Source organism: Fundulus heteroclitus, chromosome 3 (assembly GCF_011125445.2).
Source record: "Fundulus heteroclitus isolate FHET01 chromosome 3, MU-UCD_Fhet_4.1, whole genome shotgun sequence".
Classification (NCBI taxonomy): domain Eukaryota; kingdom Metazoa; phylum Chordata; class Actinopteri; order Cyprinodontiformes; family Fundulidae; genus Fundulus; species Fundulus heteroclitus.
In genome coordinates this window covers 14,340,363-14,362,180 of record NC_046363.1, presented here as the reverse complement: position 1 = coordinate 14,362,180, position 21,818 = coordinate 14,340,363, and the positions used below count along the sequence as shown (strand labels likewise).

Sequence of the window (21,818 nt, the reverse complement as noted above, 5' to 3'; positions counted from 1 at the left end):
AGCTGTGGGAATTTGTTTTTCACTTGCTTCTCAGTTTGCTCTGAAGAAGAATTCATGGACCGTGTGGATGAAACAGGAGCGTTTGCTCTCCGGACTATTTGAACTGGAAATTGGGAATATAGTGTCTTGCAAAAGTCGTTGAGCATGAGTCCCATTTTGTAACATTGTAACCCAAGACTTGCAGTGTACATAATAGACCAACACAACGTAGCACACAGATGCTCAGTTGTATTTAATTCTGAGCCGTTCTGTGGTCCCAACTTGGTCAAATCTGAAAATGTTTAAAGGGTGTGAATACTTTTGCAAGAGACTATAAAAATGGCACATATGTTCTGATCATACTGATTCTAATCTTAAATCTTATCAGACTAATTGGGTTTCCACTAATTACTGGAACTGGAATAGATACATTTTTGTGGTTACTGCTGTGGGCTAACTGTGCTTTAGGGTTTGTCCCTTACTAATTCATTAATAAAAAACCTTTTGGAGCTGGAATAAATTTTTAGCTTTCGCACATCCTGTCCATTTTATGCAGTCTGAAATCTATATTTACCCAAACAGACTTCATAGATAAACTTTTAGGTTGTGTGGATATAATATCGAGATGTACAGAGAGGATTTCTTTCTTTTTTAGCTTGTTTTGTAATGCAGAGATGCAGGCAGATCCAGTGTTATGACGGTAATTATTCTATATACAGTATGTAGAAAACTATTTGAACACGGTTTGAAAAACCAGACATGTTGTGGGAGCATTCCGTAGACTGTTCATGTGTGGGATTCAGTTTTTTTTTCTTTTTGTTTTGTTTTCTTTCTGCTGGATACTTTCTTGCACATTTCCATACATTTCTCTGTGTCCTTGATTTATGTTGAGGTACAGATTCGAAGAAATTTGTTGGTTTTACGTTTCCAGTCTTGGCGTTTCACATTTACAAAATTAAGCTTTTTAATCTACCGTATTTTTCGGATTATAAGGCTCAATTAAAATTCTTTAAATTTTCTCAAAAATTGATGGTGTGCCTTATAATTGGATGCGCTTTACATATGACTGCCGTTGTCCTTACTGACTGATTTTATGTGGTACAATACGCTCATAAATCTGTTAAAGTGTGTAAGTACGACTTTGGTTCGCGACGAAGCCACTCTGCTCAATGGATATTCAGAGCATTACGGTACACTGTGTCACTACCTGATCGGACCCCTGAGCAGTCTACAAGACTGCCTGACTGTAATGTCTAAACTAGGAGTACATTCAAGTAAGGCAGCCCCACCCAGAGTACATGCTAGCAACAATAAACCTAGTAAGTTAGTTCAATATAAAAGTTCCATTTATTTTGGTCTTATGTTAGAAACAGGGCAGTGTAGTCCAACTACTCTGTCCTCCCGGCAGAGACGGCTAGCTCTACCTCTCAGGAAAGAGCTGTGTACGTGAAGGGGCGGAGTGATATTACACTTGGGAAGAATATTGAATGCGCCTTATAGTCTGGTATGGCTTATGTGTGGACAAAGACACTCATAGACGCGTTAATTCACCGTGCACCTTGTAATCCGGTGCGCTTTATGGGCTGAAAAATATGGTACATGAATCAAGGTGGTACCCTAATTGCATGATTGGTTTTAAGGTTGTTTTGTTGGTAATCTATCATTCTGCAGACTAATGGTTGAAGAGCGAGGCAATCAATTCTAATTGTTATATGATGTCTGATTTAGTCAGACAGGGAAAACACATCTGCTGCTGGATAAGATCGCGGTTGTTCCAGCCTTGCAACATGCCTTTTTGTCTCTCTAAACATGACTTAAGATATCAAAATAATGTGATCCTGTACGCGCTCAATGAAGGAAAGGATGCTGGTCGTTCTAGATGCGTGACATCAGTTTTCAACATCAGTATTGAAGCGAGTAGAAAGGATGTTTACCCACCTGCCTTCCGGCTATAGTATCACTCCAAATATGTTTCTGAAAGAAAACATTTGTTTCCAGATCAGCTGGAAGCACTAGAATAAGGAGTTCACTGGTGCCAAAACCAACAGGCAGCACTTACTCTGCACGTTCTTATCCATATCCGTCCTTATTGTATAGCCCTTGTTTTGGTTGAATGGTGCTGCAGCTGAAAACAGCAGGCTTTTTGTCTCCAGCGGATCCATCTGTATTTTACAGTCTGGGTCTCTTTAGGTTAAAGTGTTGTGTACAGATGTGCTTTATGATGACTTACTTAAAGCCCTTTGAGCTTTTTCACATTTTGCCACGGTACAACCTCAAACTGCACTGGCAGAATTGACACACGTGAAGTAAGTCATAAATGAGAACCAGAAGAGAGGTTTTAAATCATTTCGAGAAGTTTTAGTTATGAAACATCGGGACCATGGATCGCCTCATGGCGTAGTGTTCAATCAATCTTTTGAAAATGCAAATCGACCTGCAAACCTGTCAAGACATTGCTGTCCACGTAAACTGACAAACGGCTAATAAGGGGAGTCCAAAAGTAAACTTTTTTTGACCTGTTGCAACACACATCACCCTGAGCACACGGTCCCAATGTTGACATGGTGGGGCCAGCGTCATGGTGTGGCAGGACTTTCTTCAGCAGGGACGTGATGGTAGTCAGAGGCGATCCTGGAAGAAAATCCATAAGAAGCTGCAAGACACTTGAGACTAACCCTAACCCGGAGATTTACCTGAGTGCTGTAAAAATACTATACAGCCAGGAATAAGAAGGAACGGTTTAAATTTAAAGCACGTTTATGTGTTAGAAAGGCTTAGTCAATGTAAAGACATAACTCAAATTGAGATATGATGCGAGAAGATTTGCAAAATAGATGTACTCAGAAGCCGTCAATCCAAAATGACTAAATAAAGCTGTTTTGCCAAGAAAAATGGCAAAACTTTAACTTTTCTTATTTGCAAAGCTGATAATAACTCTAGAGACAAAATGTTATAATTGAACTGAAAAGTTCTTCAAAAACAATGACTCTGGGGAGTTGAATACAAACTTTCCAAATTTATTGTAATAAAATGTGGAAATCATGTATTCTTTTCCTGCGACACGTTCAATCACGACTTTGTGTCGGTCTTTCAGCAAAGCTCTGTTTAGCAACTTTAAGAGTCATGAGCTCAGTCTTAAAACCTGACTATTGTAGCGCAGACTGATCTTTCAGTGATACACTCTCCGTCATTGGTGCCAGGGTATATTACCTTTTTTATTTATTTATTTTTTATACAAGTTGTGTCCAGACTTTGTTACCGCTTCACACCACACATATGCCATTGCTACTTTGATTTTAGAAATATCTGTAATCTTTCAAGACACCGCCTCAAAGCAGTAACGGGTGAAAGTGAGGATTTCTTTTTTTTATTTTGAGGCTTGTCTCTTTGTGTTACCGTCCACCAAGCCCTCTTGTTATGCAGGGTTGGTGTGAAGCTCAATTCTGTGATGCGATGGAGAAAGAGGTCTGAGGTTCATTACGAGAAAACGCTGTGAGCTTTTTCTTCGTGTGCATGCGCCTTGACGGTTGGTGAGAGGACGAGAAAGGGGCCCACGATTAGGGGAACCTGGCCCCTCCTGTGTAGGACAAGTTCGGCTTGCCCTGAGGCTGGCCAAACGTGTTGTGTCTAAAGTCAGTCAGTGCAGATTGGACAAATGAATGAAACACGGGAATGTAATAATAATTTCAGCTTTGTCTAAACTGAGTTTTTGTATACGGAATATATTATAGGGTTAGAGTCATTAGTACTGATTTTTAGCTGACTTTTTAATAAATTACAAAGAAATTACAAAGATGATAAATTACAAAGATTTATTTATATATATATATATATATATATATATATATATATATATATATATATATATATATATATATATATAATACAACTGAGCAATATAATATAATTACTATATAATATAGTAATTACCTACTGCTTTGATTTTACACGCTGCATATAAACCTAATTATTTTTCACTTGTTGATGAAAGCAGCGAGGTAAGGCAAACTGGAAATATCAGTGGGTCAGTAGGACAGGTTGGACAACAATGAAACTGGGTCAGCCGGGTGTCTCCTGATCCATTTCTCCACCCTTTACCCCCGCCCTCGCCCCTCACTGACACACATTGTTCAAAGCTTTTTACACCAAACCTCTTTCATCGTGCACTCACGCCCATACATCTTCATCATAACAGTGACACAAAAACGCACGACAGCTGTCTTCTTAGCCTGGTGCTGTGTGAGGGTGTTTTGTGACATCGGAGACCTTCGGGTTTGGCATACTCCGGTTCACATTCCACATCAGTGCTGTAATGTCGCCCCGTTAAAAGAAGACTCTTATCTGCAACTGATGAGCGGTAACCCGCCCAGGTTTAAGCACCCATGTGTGGCCCTGTCTGATCACGTATGCTCAAACATGGGGGCCCTTTCGCCTCACACAACCATAAAGTGGAAAATTCAAAAGACATGCCCATCTCCTCTGGTTCATTTTCCCACTTTTTCTACGCATTTCACCATTCTGATCCTGCTACATTTACAGTAGCTCGCAAACATATTATTGCCACCTGAAATTTCTCACGTGTTGTCGATTTCACAGCCGCAAACTTGAGCGTAATTTTTGGCTGGATTTGATGTGAAAGACCAACACAAAGTAGTGCACAATGTTGAAGTGCAAGGAAAAGAATACATCGCAGGAGAACAACCATAAACAAGAGCGACAAACACTATTAACTAAGGGGGGCTGAATGCATATGGAGACACATGTCAGATTTTTGGTGAAAAAATTCCTAAAATGTTGCGTCCTTTTCCTTCCCCTTTAAGCACGTGTGATTTTGTGTTCGTCTATCACATAATATTCCATTGAGGTTTATCTTTGTAGTATTTTAGGATTTGTGAAGTTAAAGGGGAATGGATACTTTAGTGTAGCCTCGTGAGACCATCCTGATCTTGCGAGCTTTCAAGGTTTCACTCGCAGATCAGTCTGGCTACTTTCCGTTAAAGAAAATTTGGAGCCGTTCACCAAACGAACGTCCAATCAGCGTTGGCTTTGAGGCGGGTTGAGGTGTGACGCAACGAGAAGCGCGTCAGTTCAGTCTAAACAACATGGCGGCTTCAGCCGATGAAACTAGCGTTAGCGTGGCTATCGAGCAAGTTTTATCGGAATTACAGAGTATTTCTTTGCTGAGCTAACGAGCCTTTACCTGCAGCAGCAAGAGTAGCTTGGCTTGTGGTTGTGTTTTCGTCGTCGCTCTGTTACGAGCGACGACGAATCTGATTGGTTCATTTGGCCCGTCTATCACCAACATAGGCCAATCAGCTAACCAGTATTTTCGCCCCTTCCCAAAGTTACTTCAACGGAAGGTTCCAGATGGATATGCGGAGCAAATCTATCTGGCGGAGTCAGGTAAACTTTAGTGAGTCACCAGTGCCTCTACTGTTATGATGTTTTTGTATCAGACAGTCAAATTCAAAAGGCAGTAAAACAAATCCAGTTGTCTGGCACTTTTATGTTTCAACACTGCTGGTTAGTTATATTTTTCTTAGCCGTTCACATTAATACAAAGATTGTTTCAATGGCAGCTGCAATCATTTGGCTTGGTGATGGTTTTGTTTATTTGTAAAACTTGAGAGTTTTGCAAGGTCTCACGTTTAAAAAAAAACTAAACATTTTTGTGACTGAAGCCGAATAGAACAACTTTCTAGTAAATACTGTGTAATATAAATCTAAAAAAAAAAAAATTACATACTGACCTTAGCAACTTCATTTTTTTTAAGCACATAAAATGACTTAGAACTCATATCTAGCTCTTTTGAGGGTAGAGATTTCCTTTTGAATGTGGCTTAATATAGCATGAAGTCTTATCTTCAGCTCCCTTCTCATAAGTGCATGCTGCATTCCCAGTCATGGCGCCACAAGCTCAAGTAAGCAACACAGATTTAACCCTGCTTAACAATCCTATCTGTACTGTCCAGCTCAAGCCAGAGTGTCATTATGATTATAAACGAGAGAGGGTATGCATTTGCTTGTCAGGTGAAGCCTCTGTAGTATTCCTTTCATAGCAATGGCTTCCCTGCAGTCCCGTGTTTTTATTCTGGGGGAAACAAACACACATTATCATATACATACAGAAATGCACGCACGCACGCACACACACACACATAACATGGGTCTTCTCACGCATACACATCCATCTTCCAAGGCAAGTCAATCATCCATTGCAGCTCAACTTTGGCCCATTTCCACGGCTGTGTTTGTATTCATGTATATATGAATACCGGGGTGGGATAAAAGCAGGAGGGCCGTGAAGGAGTGGGCGGGGGGTTCTGGGTATTCGGCTTTCTTTAGCATGCCATGCACCGGGTTCACCGAGTTCATGTGCGAACCCTATGTGCCTGCAGAAAGACAAGGTGGTCTGATCTCATTCTTGCCCTGCTGAATGATGCAACTCTGGGCATGTTCTCTGCTGAGTTTCAGAGAGAACAATAACTGAATGCGAGAGCTATTTGGAAAATGTAGCAGATAAATAATATCTGTACTCTTAAAGCTCGTCTTGCCACAATAATGCTGAATCTTCAGGCACTTGCCTCATACAGAGAATGGGATTTACTTGTAAAGAATAGATGGAACCACTTCATCTCCCTGTAGAGTAAAACAGATCCTTTGCAACTTAGCTTGTCAGATTCAGAGCTTTTGTCTTGCCCTGTTTCTGCCTTTGTCTTTTACTGTTTTTTTTCACCTGCTTTTAGACAAAATAAACTTTTTTTATTTCATATGCTTGTGGTTTACTTCACTTTTCCTTTCAGAGTGATGCCCATTTATTAATAACTTATTAGTGGAACCTATAAGAAAACTATTGGTTGGCTGTCACATCCTGAATGAATCAGAAACTTGAATCTTTTAAATAATGTTTGGTGTTTCTTGGATAAGCCCTAAGAAATAACCTGGTAAAATGCCCTTACTGGTGTTCTGTTACAATACCACAGCATCAAGTTAAATGAATTGCTGAGAGACCTTAAATGTCTTCAATTGAAAAGGAATGTTGCCACTCTAATGGCTAGAAGAGTCAGACCTCTGCCAGCACTCCACTCAATTTAATTACTTGGCTGTAAACTTGTTTTAGTCCTGACAGACTGAATTTACTGAATAATTTATGATTAAACCAGGCACACATACAGTGACTTGCAAAAGTATTTGTATCTCTTGACATTTTTCCAAATCTTTCAGTTTAAAGTGACTGAACTTGATTTATTTTGTTTTGATTTTATGCAATGGAACGAGATGTTGTCGCAGTTATGTAGTTTTATTAAACTCAGTTCAAACCCTCACCTTCAGGACGCTGCTACAGTATCACCTTCAGAAGTCACCTAAGTTGTGAGCAAAGAGCCGCTGTGTGTAATTTAACAGTAAATTAAATTACAACGGCTCTGTGAAGGCCTCAAAAGAGATTTGTTAGCGAACAGTAGTGAACAAACATTAACAACAAGGCCAGAAAAGGAAAGCATTGATCAGAAAAAGCACCTAAAAGGCTCACGGTAACTCCAGGGGAGCTGTAGAGACCCACAACAGAGGTCGGGGAATCTGCTAACAGGATAGGTGTTAGCTATGTTGACCAAAAATCTGACATTTATGGAAGAGTGGCCAAAAGAAAGCCATTAGACGATATATTTAAAGATATCCACATGCCATGAAGGGCTGCACAATGTATCGAAAATCGATTAATATGACAATATCACTGTATGCATCGCTGGAAGTACCACATGTTCAGGCTGCCTGTAATTTAATTGGTAATATCAGGTGTGTAAGGGAATAGAAAAAAGTTTTATAAGATGAAGAGATGGAGAGGCAGTGTAGTCATGAAGAAAGTCAATGACGGCAAATTAATTCAAACCGCAAATGTTGTTCAGAAATCACTTTCTCAATAAAACCTTGTTGTTGAAATGGAAATAATAATAATTTGTTTTCCAGCAGCTGGATAGATTTCATCATTATGTCTATGTCTGTCATTAGGTCTATGTTTACTATAAACCAGAAGCAGAAAGAGATTAACCCTGTTTGTTTGTTTGTTTATCAATCCCAAGTCCTATTCGTATCGCCATTCCTGAATATTACTGCATATCACACATATTCCTAATATCCTGCAGCGCTAAAGCCATGGAGGGAACCCGGCAGGCATGGAAGATATTACTGTGGTTTGAAAAGACCATAATTAAAGTTTTTGGCCTAAAAAGCAAAACTCCAATCATCTAACTAGAGTCCACCTATGCGTAATTTATTCTTAGTATAAATCCTGCTGATACGCAAGTGCTTGGAGGTTTGTTAAATGACTACTGATTGAAGGGATTCATCAAAACATTCTAGGGTTGCTTTTTTCAATGGAGATGGGGAAGCTGGTCTGATTCAATGGGAAGATGGGTGGAAGGAACTATGTGAAAGGCCCCAATAGAAAATTTACTCACCAGCTACCAAAGTTTGAACTCTTTTGCAATAATTTTTTTTTTTTTTTTTTTTACATCCCTGCCTCCAGATATGCAAACCTGTTTAAGACTTTGCCCAAAAGACTTGGATCTGTAATCGCTGCAAAAGAGGTCCTACAGATTATTGAGTCTGGGAGGCTAATAATAAATGCACAACCCAATGTTCCGATTATTTTTCAAGCCCAAGTTCAAAATGGTGTGGTTGTCCTTTTACTTTTACAATTCTGCAATACTTTGTCTGTCACCTAAGATCTCATAAGATGCATTAAATTTCATGGTTGTCAGGTGACAACATGTGGAAAAAAAGCTAAAGGTGTATCATTCCTATTGCAAGGAACTGTATGCAGAAAAAAAAATAACTTTAACAATCTTCGTTCTGTTATTTTCTCATCAGGAGGGCCCTGGTTCAGAAGGCCAAAGGAAGAGAAAGGCTCCCCCTCCCCCTCCCTCTCCCTCTCCCTCTCCCACTGCCCAGGACTCTGATGATGCTACAACGCCTGTTGTTCCTATTTCGAGTCCCCGCAGCGGTGAAATTCCCACACCAGTGCCCCGTACCAAGACGCCGCAATCCCCCCTGTTCTCTGCGGCCTCTGTGGTCATAAAGGCAGCAAAATCATCTCCTGGCGAAACGGCACAAGAGCCTCCGCCTGTGCGCAACGCCACTCCACCCCCCAGTACTCCATCCCCCGGTTCTCCGACCCCGAGCAGCAGCACCACAGACAGCCTGGCCGTGCAGGATTCCAGCTCCGAGCTCAGCCGCAGCCTCGACGACTCCGACGTGGACCTGGACCAGGCCGGCTCCCGCTGCAGCACCAGCAGCACGGCCAGCAGCTCCGTGCAGGTCCAGCCCGCGACCAAGAGGTCCAGCGCCGCGGCCAAGCAACCCAACAAAGAGGTGAATTCAGACAGCAACTCCAGGTCGGACACCGAGTCGGCCCTGAACCTGAAGCTGGATGAAGTGGAGAACAACAGACACAGCGGCATGGGTAAATATCTTTTAATGGCGCTAAACTGCATTCCGAAAGACGACCCAGGTCCAAAACGAAGTTTTGTTCTTTTGTATTTATACCTTCGATAACAAGGAGAGCAAATTTCAGGTGCTGCTGACAGAACTTTTGACAGCGGTGGCAAAGACAGTGTTAGGAAAGTGAGTCACTACTTGCCTGTTGAAGTTTCCTACCTGTCTGCCCCGGAGAGCTGAGCTGTCACAATACAGCAGCATCTGACTCTTTAGCTGTCAGGGCTGACGTACATACCCAGCTTAGAGGAAGGAGGCTTGTATGGCTGCGTGTGTTTGATAAGAACTGAGATATAAAACAAAAAAAAAAAGATCGTGACACAATGGAGTTCTTGTCTCTAACCTAGGCTTATCAATCTCCCAAGCTTCATCTGTCTCTCCTCTCACCCGTCCTTCTTTCTCTTTCTTTATCTGCCTTCCTTTCATGTCCGTGCAATCCCACTCAGAATTTTTTTTGGAGAGCTGGCAGATCTGCAGGCTGATGAATCTGTCACAGATTGAAACTACTTGACCTTCACGTGGCCTTTTATTGACTTGCATGTAAAACCCCGGAATACGCTCGGCGGCGGGGGTGAGAGCGCAGCGGGAGGGAGGGTGGGCGTGTCTGACGGGGGGCAAAGATGAGAGAGGCATGGACCTCAAAAAAAAAAAGGATGAGAAGAGGTGAGAGTGGCAGAAGTGTAGAGAACGGTGCGTGGGAAGGTTTTGACAGAAATGGCAGGGTAATGAGGCTGAAAAAGCGAGACTGGCAGAGTTTTAAGGAGAAAAGGGGCGGCTGGAAAGGCAGATAAAAGCAAGTGAAAGGTTGAAGTATGAGATGACTAGTTTATACGGCAGGAGAGGAGAGGTAGTCATCACCATAATTGCTGGATTCATTTAATAATGAGCCTACCTCTTTCTAACACTGCCAAGCCTTCCCTTTTTCCTATGCCGTCAAGTAATTCTGTTGTTATTACACATATATTAAAAACATGCAGTCATATCGCTTTGTCTGTGTGGCATCAATCAAGCTGGATTTTTATTTTTCTAAAGCTGGAGATCAAACAGTTTGTTATGGGAGCAGCGAATCACGCCGTGGCATCGCCCTCCCACTCATTTAACACCGGCACACAGAACGAGATCTCCAAGCCAGGCTGCGACGTTACTTATAATCCGGACGTTTCAAACGACTTCGCCACGCCACAGTTCACGCCATACGTACGTCTCACATGCACCGGCACATCGCAAATCTGACTGCTGTGCAGAACGCTCTGTCTGCGCCGATAAAGGTGCAGCCTGAGCTCTGATACGTAGCAGGATAAGAAACAGGGCGACAGCAGGTTTAGAAATCAGTTTGACTCTTTGGACATCGATGTCTGCATTCGGTCTTCACGGTGACCTGGTAATCAGCTGGGGTACTGGCCGATGGGCTTCGATAGTCACCGCCTTGCTGTTTGGGTTTTAGCTAGGATACAGAGCGCCATCTCAGGATGCAGGTTTTTCTGCAGGCGCACCGTTTAGGAACTGGTTCTGCGGTATCTGCCAGCTCAGTTCGTGGGATGTTTGTTATGGAGACGGCTGAAAATAAAAATCCAGTAGTCGCTTTCTTGCATGTGTACGTGCTGTGCATCTACGTTTCAGCTGCACATAATCCATGCTGTCGTCAAAGGGGCAGGACATTAGTTGGATGCCCCCCTCCGAGCGCGCTGCGTTCCATGCGTCCTCACTTGATCCTCCTCGGCGTTCGGTCTTACAGATTCTCCGCTATAACAAGCCAGGTTAAGGTTCTATCTTTCATAAGTCGTCAATGTTTATCCTGTTTATCAGTCTAAAAGAAAACTGCATTATATGTCATGAAAAACAATCAAACCTTTCTTGGTCGACAAGTGGCCACCGTTCCTAAATTTGGCCCATTTTTGTCGCCGTAGTGCCGTGCATCTTGGGTAACAGATGTACTGTATACACATTTGGATTTGGCCTTGACTCAGTTTTTTGTTTCTGTTTTTTTTTTTTTTTTTTTTTTACCAAATTAGTTTGTACTTCTTTGAGGTATATCTCTTCCATTTATGCATGTAGTTCAGTCCCAAAATAAATAGGTAGGATTTATTCAATAGTTGTTTGAATAATGTTGATATTAAAACGTTTTTATTCTGATGAATAGCCAGTGAATGGGCATAATACAACGTTTGCGTTTCTCCAGATAATCCAGTTAAGTCATACTTTTGCCTAGTGTTGGATTCTAATTGGTAGACAGAAAACTGTTGCGTAAACCATGCTGCCATATTTTTAGATTTATGAAGTTTTTGTCAACTTTGCATAAGATCAACCTTTACTTTTCAAAAGGTATTTCTAACTTTTTGTCAGTTAGCTTTAATTCCACTGCTGCCTCGTCTTGTATACGCTCTTTTTTTTTTTTTTTTTTTTGTAGCATGCGAGCATTTTTAAACTGACTACAGCCATCTCGGTGTTACCGTTCTTGAACCTGTTTATCCTCTGGTAACCGTTGCTACCAAAGATAGTCCCACTCCGTTATGAAATCTCACAGGAGTAATACTTGAATTTCTAGTGGGGCCGTATTTTCGTTCCACTGCTTTGACCAAACACAATCAGGACTTGTGCGGCTCTTTGGCACCGGGCTCTCAAACTGTGACTGCAGCGTTCACAGGCTGACATGAGAGGAGCAAAACAGATGTGAGGCTCACTTCAATGAGGCGTTGCAAAGCAAATTTAATGCCTGAAAGTTGGCCGCGCTTTGCGAAGCGAACCGACACACCAGATCCTTATCGCTTTCTTGTGCAACGGTAACCTGCTGCCAATCTGATATCTCCCCTCAGCAAGAGCAAATTACATACATGGGCTACATGTGCGGTGACAGTGTTTAGAGATCTGAAAACATAAATTAATCTCGTGAGAGGAACGAATATGACCCACAGGCCAGAGGCGTCTCACCTCCAGGTTATTCAACCTTTGCCAGCCCCTGAAAGCTGCAATAATAATAACACATCATGTTAAAACCAGCCTTTACTTACATTGTCACGCCTCTCTGAGAGATCGTCTTCATTAACTCAAACGCTGATCACGCTGTCATATATCAAGCCACTCCAAGTTATAACAAAGCGGTCTGCTGCAGCTTGAAGGTTCTCTGTTACGCTTCAAAAGCTCGCTCTTAGCTGCTCTATTAATCTGTCTGTCAGCTCGCTTTTCAGTTACTGAATTTACTGAAATACAACTACTCTTGTTTGAGACATTTTAAACCTGGCGATGATCATGCTTAGCAGAATTTCTCCAATGTTCTCCGCCTGGGCGCCCAGATATAAATATCTACCAAAAATATGCGTTATACATTGTTTCCAATACGTTTTTATTGTTTGCTTCAGCAAAAGCATTTGAGCATTTTTTTTTTCAAACTTGCACAGATTCAAAGATTCCGAAAATGAGGAATAATAAAAAAAAAAAGATGTTGGATCGCTTGAGTTCTTTTAACAGATTCCTCATCTTTTAAGTATGACCATGAGCAGCGCCCAGCCTCAAAGGTGTTGTTCTACGGAGGAAGACAGTCAGACTAGTGCTACCTACAGAGTCTGTTTTCTTGGCAAGAGGTTTCCTTGGTAGTCCTTGAACATAAATACTTTTGTTTTAACTTTATTCCGTGTCCAATTATCAAAAAGTTCTATCTTTCCATCAGTCCTTCCTTCATTTCTTCCAATATTACTCTTTCTTTCAGTTTTTTTTTTCATGCTCCTTATTTGCAACATCACCCATGCAGCCATATTGCCCGTTAAGTCATAATAAATGTTTGTAGAAATGCGGTAAACGTGGCTTTAAAAGGGCCCCCGAACGCCGGACATGTCAGCGTGGATAAGTTTGAAACTTTGATTTGAAAAATTCTGCTGTCACCCCCGTGACAAGACAGCCAAAACAGCCCGCCCTAACCTGTAACTCATCTCTTCCTCCCTCTCCTCCTCCTCCCCCTCCTCCAGTTGAGCTTCCAAACAGCTTGACCCCACAGGATGACATGGAAGTGGAAGAAGCAGCTGCCCTGTGTAGGTTCCACATGGATTGTTGCTTTCCTCTCTTTATAGCTCTGTTTTTTTTTTCCTCCCCTAGAAGCTGCTTTCCTGAGATAAAAATCCTCCTTTCTTTCGTCTGCGTCTGAATTTCTCGTCCAACTCGTTTCTGCATGAATACTGACATGTGTCCAGTTCTCCTTTTGTGGCTGAGTGACGCCGGGTCCACATGAGGTCAAGGTGCTCCGTATCTATGAATGTCAATCTCCTAGCCACGTCGCTTCTTCAGGGTCCGCTACGTTAGGTTGAGGGTCAACACCAATCAGGCGGAGTGGCTTCTCTGTTGCGTTTTTGCAGCATTTCAGAGCATATTAGCTGCATAATGGAGGAGGATTGCTGAGCGATGCCGAGCTGTGCGCGCAAGCCACCATCTGTTACTGTGCATGTAGTCTCAGCCTCGCCGTGCCAGATGACCAAAACAGAGTTCTCTATTAGATTTCCTCATTTGCCCTGTGTTGTTTTTCAGCCACCTCCATGAATGTATGATGCTTTCATCTCTAATCTGATCTGTTCTGTCCTCTTCTTCCCCCGCCCCACACCCTCTCCGCAGTGTACTGCTGTGGACCCGTGCGTCTGCGTACCAAACACTCCTGAAGCCTTTTTCCCCGGCTCAGTTCTTTCTTCAGCTTGGCAACCCTCTGTCGTCCTCTGAAGTCTTTAAATTCAGCCTTTTTTTTCTGTTGGACTTTCCTTTATATCCTTCGAAAGCTCTTCCATTTCTTTAGTTCAAAACTCAGTTTAGTATCACACCTACAGCTTGTTTTACAACCTGTTAGCATGTCCTAAAGCTTGACCTGTTTCTTTTTAGTATTGTATTCTTTCGTAATCAAATTGTACGCATCAGTACGGTTGTTTGCATGCTTTTGCATTTCTTGTCGACTGTGTCCGGGTTCAGAGCTGAGGGACGCTGTGAGCGGACACGGTGTGGTCTGGGGAGAGCGAGGCGAAGCTATCTGATACTGCAGATATACGTGATAGCTGCAGATCAATAGGTGGACAGTGTGTCTGTGAGTGCTTAGTGACATGCATTAGTTTAGAAACCTAAAACCTCAATTAATCCTGTTTTTGGCTCTAGTATAGGGGGTTGTAATCTGTGTAAAGCGTGTTGTTGTTTTTTTTGTTGATATAGTCTTTTGTATTTTATAAGAAGAGATTCTCTGATCAGTATTTTGCTGACTGATACTGATTCCTGGTTTTCTTTTTGGTCTGACCCGAATTCAGTTCAATTTAACAATTAGATTTAGAAAAGATTGGCCATATAAAACTAGTATATATGGTTGCGCTGGTGGCGCAGCGGGTAGCGCGACCCATGTACGGAGGCCTTAGTCTTAGATGCGGTCGACCCGGGTTCGTCTCCGACCCGCGGTGTTAAAAAGCGAGCCACTAAAGTGCGAAAAAATCTCCTAAAAAAAATAAATAAATAGTATATGCTACGTGTTCCTTAATAGTGTTAGCTCTGAATCCAATACAAAAAGAAGGGTGACAGTAATTAGGGAAAGTTTATATCAAGCTTTTCTTTGATAAAAGATTCACTTTGCAGTATATTAAAATGGTCTACCATAATACCCTGTTTACATCGATTTACTTTTTCTACATTTTGCTAAGTTGCAGTCTTATTCTAAGCCAGATTTGGATCTTTAAAATCATTTTGTTTGTTTGTTTGTTTGATTGTTGTAAATGTATAAAAAAATTAATATTTAAGAATAGGTTAAGTACCCCCCCCCCCCCCCCCCCCCCCCAACACACACACAGATGATCCTTGTGATGTCCTGTCACTGTCTCTGCTAAATTCAGTTAGTTGAACATGATTTGTCCTGCAACACATTGGTCTATATTAGGTCTTGTAGCTGACAGTGCATTTCAGAGCTGAAACAAAGACATGACGTCATAGGAACTGTCTATAGACTTCTAAGATTTGGTTGTGCCAAAGCATAAGTCTGAAGAAATATACAGAAGGAAAAAAAATCTGCTGCTCTGTGCATCCTAAATAGCACTGCGGTCTCCGTTAATTGGAATTGGGAATCGTTTGGAGCAACCAAAGCCGTCCTGAGATCTGGCCTCCCAATTAGTCTGAATAATCAGGTTAGAAAAGATTTGGTCAAAGAATTCACCAAGAACCCCAATGGTCACTCCGGTAGGGTTCTAATGTTCCCTTGTGGAGAGGGGAGAACCATCCAGAAGGTCCAGAACCATTGGTCAGACCGACATGGCAACTCACAGGAATTTTTCTTAGACGCCCCCTAGAGATTAACAGGAAAGATTTTCCATTTAATCCAAACTATACTTTTGGTTTTAGGGTTTGCAAACATCACAAATAAGAGTTTTTTTTTTTTTTTTTTTTTTTTATCATAATAAGCCGTAATGTTTTTGCACCATGCAATCAGTGTACATTTTTTGTCAATACTGATAAATGAAAACTGCCCAGTCACTGCTGCCCCTCCGACCTCACTGAGCCTTCTCTGTAGAGAGAATCTGGGAGAAAACACCCCAGGACAACTGAGCAAAGCCTATATAGAAATACTAAATACATCAGTCTGGTGTTGCCTCGAAAGGAGCTTCAAGAAAATGTTAAGCCATGACTCTGAATAGCTTTTGCACATTTTGGCATGGTTATGTTTTTTTCTTTGTTTGTTTTGTTTTTCATAAATTTAAAATAGAGCCTAAATAAAATTTTTTACTTTGCCACCAACTGGCCTTAACCGAGGTAGCATCAGATCAAATTAAGATGGCAACCCAAGAATGACCAGTGGAGATGAAATGTACCTAAGCTCAGTTGAGAGGCTCATAATTATGGGTGTGAACACTTATGTACCTATTAGTTTTTAAATGTTTGCATTTTTATAAATTTCAAACAATATATGAAAACAAGTTTTTATTCTCTCATTAAGAAACTTATACTTTCAATAAACCAATTTCTTTCAGTGTCCGAGCCAATCAGCAAAAGCAGATTTCCATTAACATTTACTGATTGATTGATTGATTGATTGATTGATTGATTGATTGATTGATTGATTGCATTTTTTTTTTTACCTGGACAACTTTATCAAAAAGGTTTGCTTTTTGAAAGGATGGCAAATAATAGATCAGTTATTGTTAAGTATGTGTCATGCCTCATGTTTATTTTTTCTTTTTTTTTTCTTTTTTTTCCTTAAATGTCATAAAGATAAGATAGTTTTGGGTTGTGGTGTAAATCCTAGACACTTTTGGGGAAAATTATCATTATTTTATTTATTTTTTTGCCTTAAAGTTTCCATGGAAACACGTTGTTTACAGCTATGCGACTCTGTTGTTTGCTATGTAGTTGGTTTTCCAAGTTCCTTTTTGTGCTGCTGTTTAAATCAACTACTCTCATTCAAAGCAGTACTTGTGGCGGAGCGGTTGGACGCAGTTTCAAGTAGGGAATCTTTTGTGACACGTGCATCTTATCGAGGACTGTGTGAATTTGAGTGGTCGAGCTATGTTGCAAGCTTGAAAGGGATGTCTAATTATGAAGTCAGTGCAAATGTGACAACATATTTTTTTTTTCTCCTCTGAAAGATATTTTACAATAAAACATCTGAAAACTGAAGCAAGACAGTTTGATTGTGGTTTGGCTTCTCGCATGGATAGCAGTGGTCGGGTCCGTCCTAATAGCACGTGTGTGCGTAGCGTCGGTTGACAGCTTTCGGAGTGAAGACGTGTTTGGTTTATCTTTAACAGCTGCATGCACTCAAGGTCCTTTGTGAGCTGGAGATTTGAGAACACCGTGTGTCTGTTTACTTCTGTGTAAGCATAAATGGCAGTATAGCACGGTGTGTGTGTGTGTGTGTGTGTGTGTTATCCTCTGTGTGTTGTGTGAACGTGTGCAGAATGTGGCTGTAACTGGCGTGATTCAGCAGTTGCTGGGAAGGAGCTGGGAGGACAGCCCTGTGAGTCATCACCACATCTCCTGGAACTGACTGTTCGCTCCTCACCATTTGGACGAGGCCCAGAGCTGGCAGTCCGAATGCACACACTGAAATACTTTTTTTTTTTTTTCTTCCCCCCCACCACAATGCATGTTCAGAGTGATGCTCGGCTCTCACCTGCACCCGTCACTAAAAACAAGCTCGCTCACTGTTTGAGGCATTTCAGCCCCGCATTCAGGCGCAACTGGAGGAAGCCTGACAAACAGAACGTTTATTTATATTTATGCCCTACAGTTCTATGAGATCAATGACGCTCTAAGTACATTTCCCAGAAGCCCAAGAACTGACCAGTGCATGAGTGTACGAAAGAGATGAGAAGGTGTGAGGCAGCGCCACCCTTCCCTTGAACCTAAACGAGTTCAGGACTGTATTAAACATGTAATTAAAAAAATATATTTTTTTAAGTCCATCTGCACTCAAAAAAATATATTTATTGCGCCCTAAAAATGTTTGTATATTTATCCGATCTCTCTGGATTGCATGCATGTGTGAGTGGTGTGAGGGTAAATGTTAAAACTTACACCAGTATGTCTTGCTTCCTGTTTCTCTAGTTTTCTTTCTTATTATTCACTCTGCATCTTGTTTTTGCACAAAATTGTTCTCACTTTTGCCTTTTTCAGCCTTTTTGATGTCTTAGTATCATAAGACTATTAGTTTCATTTATAAACCTAAGGGATTCATAGAGAACAAGGAAGATATTTTTTTAATTAATTAATTAATTGTTTCTTTGGTGTCTAGCCTTTTAGAATAGTAAATAGAATCCCCTTTCCTTAAAAAGCTCTGGAGAGACTTCAATTTGGCTGAAGTGCCCTGTTTTTCTTAACCTTAGCTAACACTTTAAAACTGCGTTTTAAAACTTTATACTTATACAAACATTTTCTGCCCATCCTTTCATAGCTTGGCTTCATTCCAGGAAGACTTCTTCCAGTGTCCGAAAACTAGAAACCACAGCGCCTGAGGCTGAGACTCTTTCTCTAGACAGCAGCAGCGTTGGCAGCAGCCTTCCCGACCAGGCTGACACTCATTCCAAAGGTGCGACGGAGGGCGGGGAGTCATGCATTGTCAATTCACCATCTGACTCCCAGATAACCGCTCACGATGGCCGTTTATCAGGACACGGAAGAAGCAGAGAGCAAGGAGAGGAACGAGTCATCAAGGAGGCTTCAAGTGATGAAGAAAAGGCCACCTGGGGAGGAAAAGACAGGTAAAGAGCAAAGCATCAAAAGCTTGGTTCAAGCGAGGTTCTGTTACTAGGTTATAAGCATGTTATATCCGACCAGCACCAAAAATCCGCTGGCACGCCGAAGCTGTCAACTAATGCAAGACAGTCGAGACCAAATCGGACACCTAAAACAGCGGCAATCTCAAACACTGCTGCATGCTTAAAAAAAAATGGTACAACAGCGAAGTTCTTTAATGCTTTATGACTAAATCAGTCTTGCCCTGTCCTGACTTTGCTTCCAAAAATATGTAATCAAATATCCTGAAGTTAATGACTGTGAGAAGAAGGACTAAAGGTCTAAACTCAAACTGAATAAAGCTGCAAGAGAGAATCTTAAGTCAAGCACCTTCACAAGATAATCTCCTGAATTTAAACGTAGTTGAGGTAAACGTGGTCGCTCTCTGCCGGCACAACCTCTCACAGATGGCATAGACAAAGTTTTTGAACAGAAAAAATATTAAAGTTTGAGAACTATCCAGAGTAGTGGAGCTGGAAAAAGAAGCGCCTGCTGCAGAACGTTACCAGAACTTAACGTTTATCACTTTATGAGAATAAGAGGTGGAACAGGGGTTCAGATCCTGTGCTTTGTAATTTACAAACATAATTTATTGCAAATAGCTATATTTGATAATAATTTTAAAAACTGTGCATGAGGAATTGCCTGTTTGAGCCAGCTAATTACTAATATTGTCAAAGAACCTGCATTCAATTGTCTCCATGGCAGGTTTTCTCTGACACCTGCACTTTTACGTTGTGAGTGGTCCATCTTGGCAAACTTTTTTTTTTTTTTTTTCCCCAGATTTTTACTGCAGTAGGTTTAATACCCAAACACAGCTCCATCTTATTATTCTTGAGTTGTGGCCAAAGCTGGCTTGCTCAGCTGGGCTTTCATGGTTATGGTCTTAGGCCCTCATTCAAAGGTCTTTTTGGAAGAAAGATTCTGCTCCAGATGTTTTCTTTTTTCAACTTGTTGTGAAATATGTATGGTAGCTTGCCCAGTCCAAGGATATTAGAGTGATGCTCTCAAATAACAAAAAGCATGATGAATCCAGGGTCTGGCTTGATGCTGCTGGCTTCTCGGTATTCCAGGAAAGCATTATAGCGCTGCTTTCTCAGAACCACTGAGCAACAGAGGACCTCATCCAAGACCCCTAAAAGATAATTTTCATTTGGTTTGGCCCCTTATTTTGCAATTTGTTATGGCTAATATGACACTAATTTAAGAGAATGCTCTTTTGAACCCTTAAAGAAAACTGAATGAAGTTAATAAGCTGCATGTTTGAAGTCCAACAAGCTTCAATATAAATCATGTAGAACCAAGAAAAAGACATAAAGCACCTGGGCTTTTTTTTTTTTTTCCATCTAGCACTGAACTGCACTTACCCTTTTTACATTTCAAAGCTACACTAGTAACTGAAAGGGTGCTGAATTTTATTACAACATCAAAGGAGAAGCCATGACATCTGCTTAGTGGTCCAGCTAAAAAATCAAGCAGTGTTTTATCTGCTCAACGCAGCAGGTCTTTGTTGTGGGACAGCTGTTATTGGACTTTCTTTGTGTGTCTCGATATAAGTATCCAGTTGTGTGTTTTACATATGTATACATTTTCAGGCATGATGTCAGAGGCCCTCATCCAGAATCGGTCAACGGCTTTAACGATGACTCGGAGCTTACTGTCCAGCTTCATCAGACTTTGGCAGACCTTGCAGGTGAGAGGTGAAAAGTAGTGACACTTTTTTTTCAAATGGGTGGAACATTATACATGATTTTCAAACATTTACACTAGTTTTGATGTCCATTTGTATTCAGCTATCCTGAGTTAATATTTTGCATCATTGCAACTAGAATTTTGTGGGTGGTATGTGTAAAGCAGCTGTTCAAATCAAGATACTGAAATTTGGGCCCTTTTTATTCTAAAACAAATCAAGGTGAATGTAATTTTTTAAAGTTTGAAGTTTGCTCCAGATTTCCAATTTGATTTAGGTCTGGACCTTGACTGTACCATTCTAACAAATCTGCTTTGATCAAAATAATTTTGTATGGCCGTTGGCCTTCTAGAAGGTGAACCTCCTCTTCAGTTTTAAATATTTTAGATGTTTTCTTCCAGAATTGCCCTGTAGTTGATCATCCATCTTCCCATCAAACACTGGCATGCTGAATAAAAGCCTCCACAGAGCATTATGGTGTCATCCCCATGTGTCACTCTTCTACAACACATACTGTGTTGTGAAATTCAGCTCACTATGTGTCACATAGTGAGCTGAATTTAGGCCAAAATATTACCCAGGCTTATCTGGTGTGTTCATTGGCATCTGCAATGCTGTTTATTTATTCACCTTTATCCAGGAAGTACCACTGACATTAAAATCTCTTTTACAAAGGAGACCGGGCCATGGTAGCAGCTTTACAAATAACAATGTAAAATAGACACATAATCATTGCCAGTACAAACATTCACAATAAAAATGGAATAAAACATTAGAATTAAAAGTAAAATGTAATGTGTTCTCAACAAAAAACGGTGACATTCCACCATTCACTGCATCCTTTTTGTAACTGTTGCATGTTTGTAATTCAAGATATTTTTGAAGATTATTGCATGACTGCATGCTGGCTTGCTGCTTTACCAAAGACCGTTGAAACCCAGGTATAATTTAAAAGCAATTAATGTGTGGAACGCAAAGGTAGTTACTAGAGCTGATAGACAGAAGGGTGCTGAGATACTAAGGGAGTTTACGGAGCAAAGCTAGGTAGATAAACATAAACCAGTGACGTTGCCTATGAACACTTAATGATGTCCAGCCAACCAACTCCCAAAGAATACAGTGGTGAGATTGCATTTTAAAAACCTGAAATGCTTTTTTGAGTTCTCTTATTGCCTGTGCTACAGAAGTAGCAGATGTATAAATGAGTGTGTCGTCGGCATATAAATGCAGTTTAGCATGAATACAGTTATAAGGAGTGGATCCAAAACAGAGACTTGGGGCAAACCTCTAGTTATTTTAAGGAAATGTGATTTATGGCCCTCTGCGTGGACACACTAAGGCTTAATTTTTAAATAGTTTTCAAACCTTTTAAAAGCTGTTGAACTAATGTCGGGATTTTGGAGCTTGTTAAGAACTTGTTGTATGA

General features: G+C 41.0%; 1 protein-coding gene across 4 annotated transcripts in view; it reads left to right on the top strand.

Moving 5' to 3' along the window:
- The window catches only part of cobl (cordon-bleu WH2 repeat protein), a 64,072-nt gene that overhangs the window by 34,720 nt on the left and 7,534 nt on the right, over nt 1-21,818 (top strand). For 3 of the 4 annotated variants that reach the window (XM_036130590.1, XM_036130600.1, XM_036130601.1), the window contains 4 exons: nt 8,848-9,439; nt 13,431-13,493; nt 18,362-18,668; nt 20,298-20,395. In XM_036130590.1, the coding sequence (XP_035986483.1) occupies nt 8,848-9,439; nt 13,431-13,493; nt 18,362-18,668; nt 20,298-20,395 (1,060 nt within the window). The remainder of the gene's footprint in view (nt 1-8,847; nt 9,440-13,430; nt 13,494-18,361; nt 18,669-20,297; nt 20,396-21,818) is intronic. The other variant, XM_036130598.1, reaches the window with a different exon arrangement.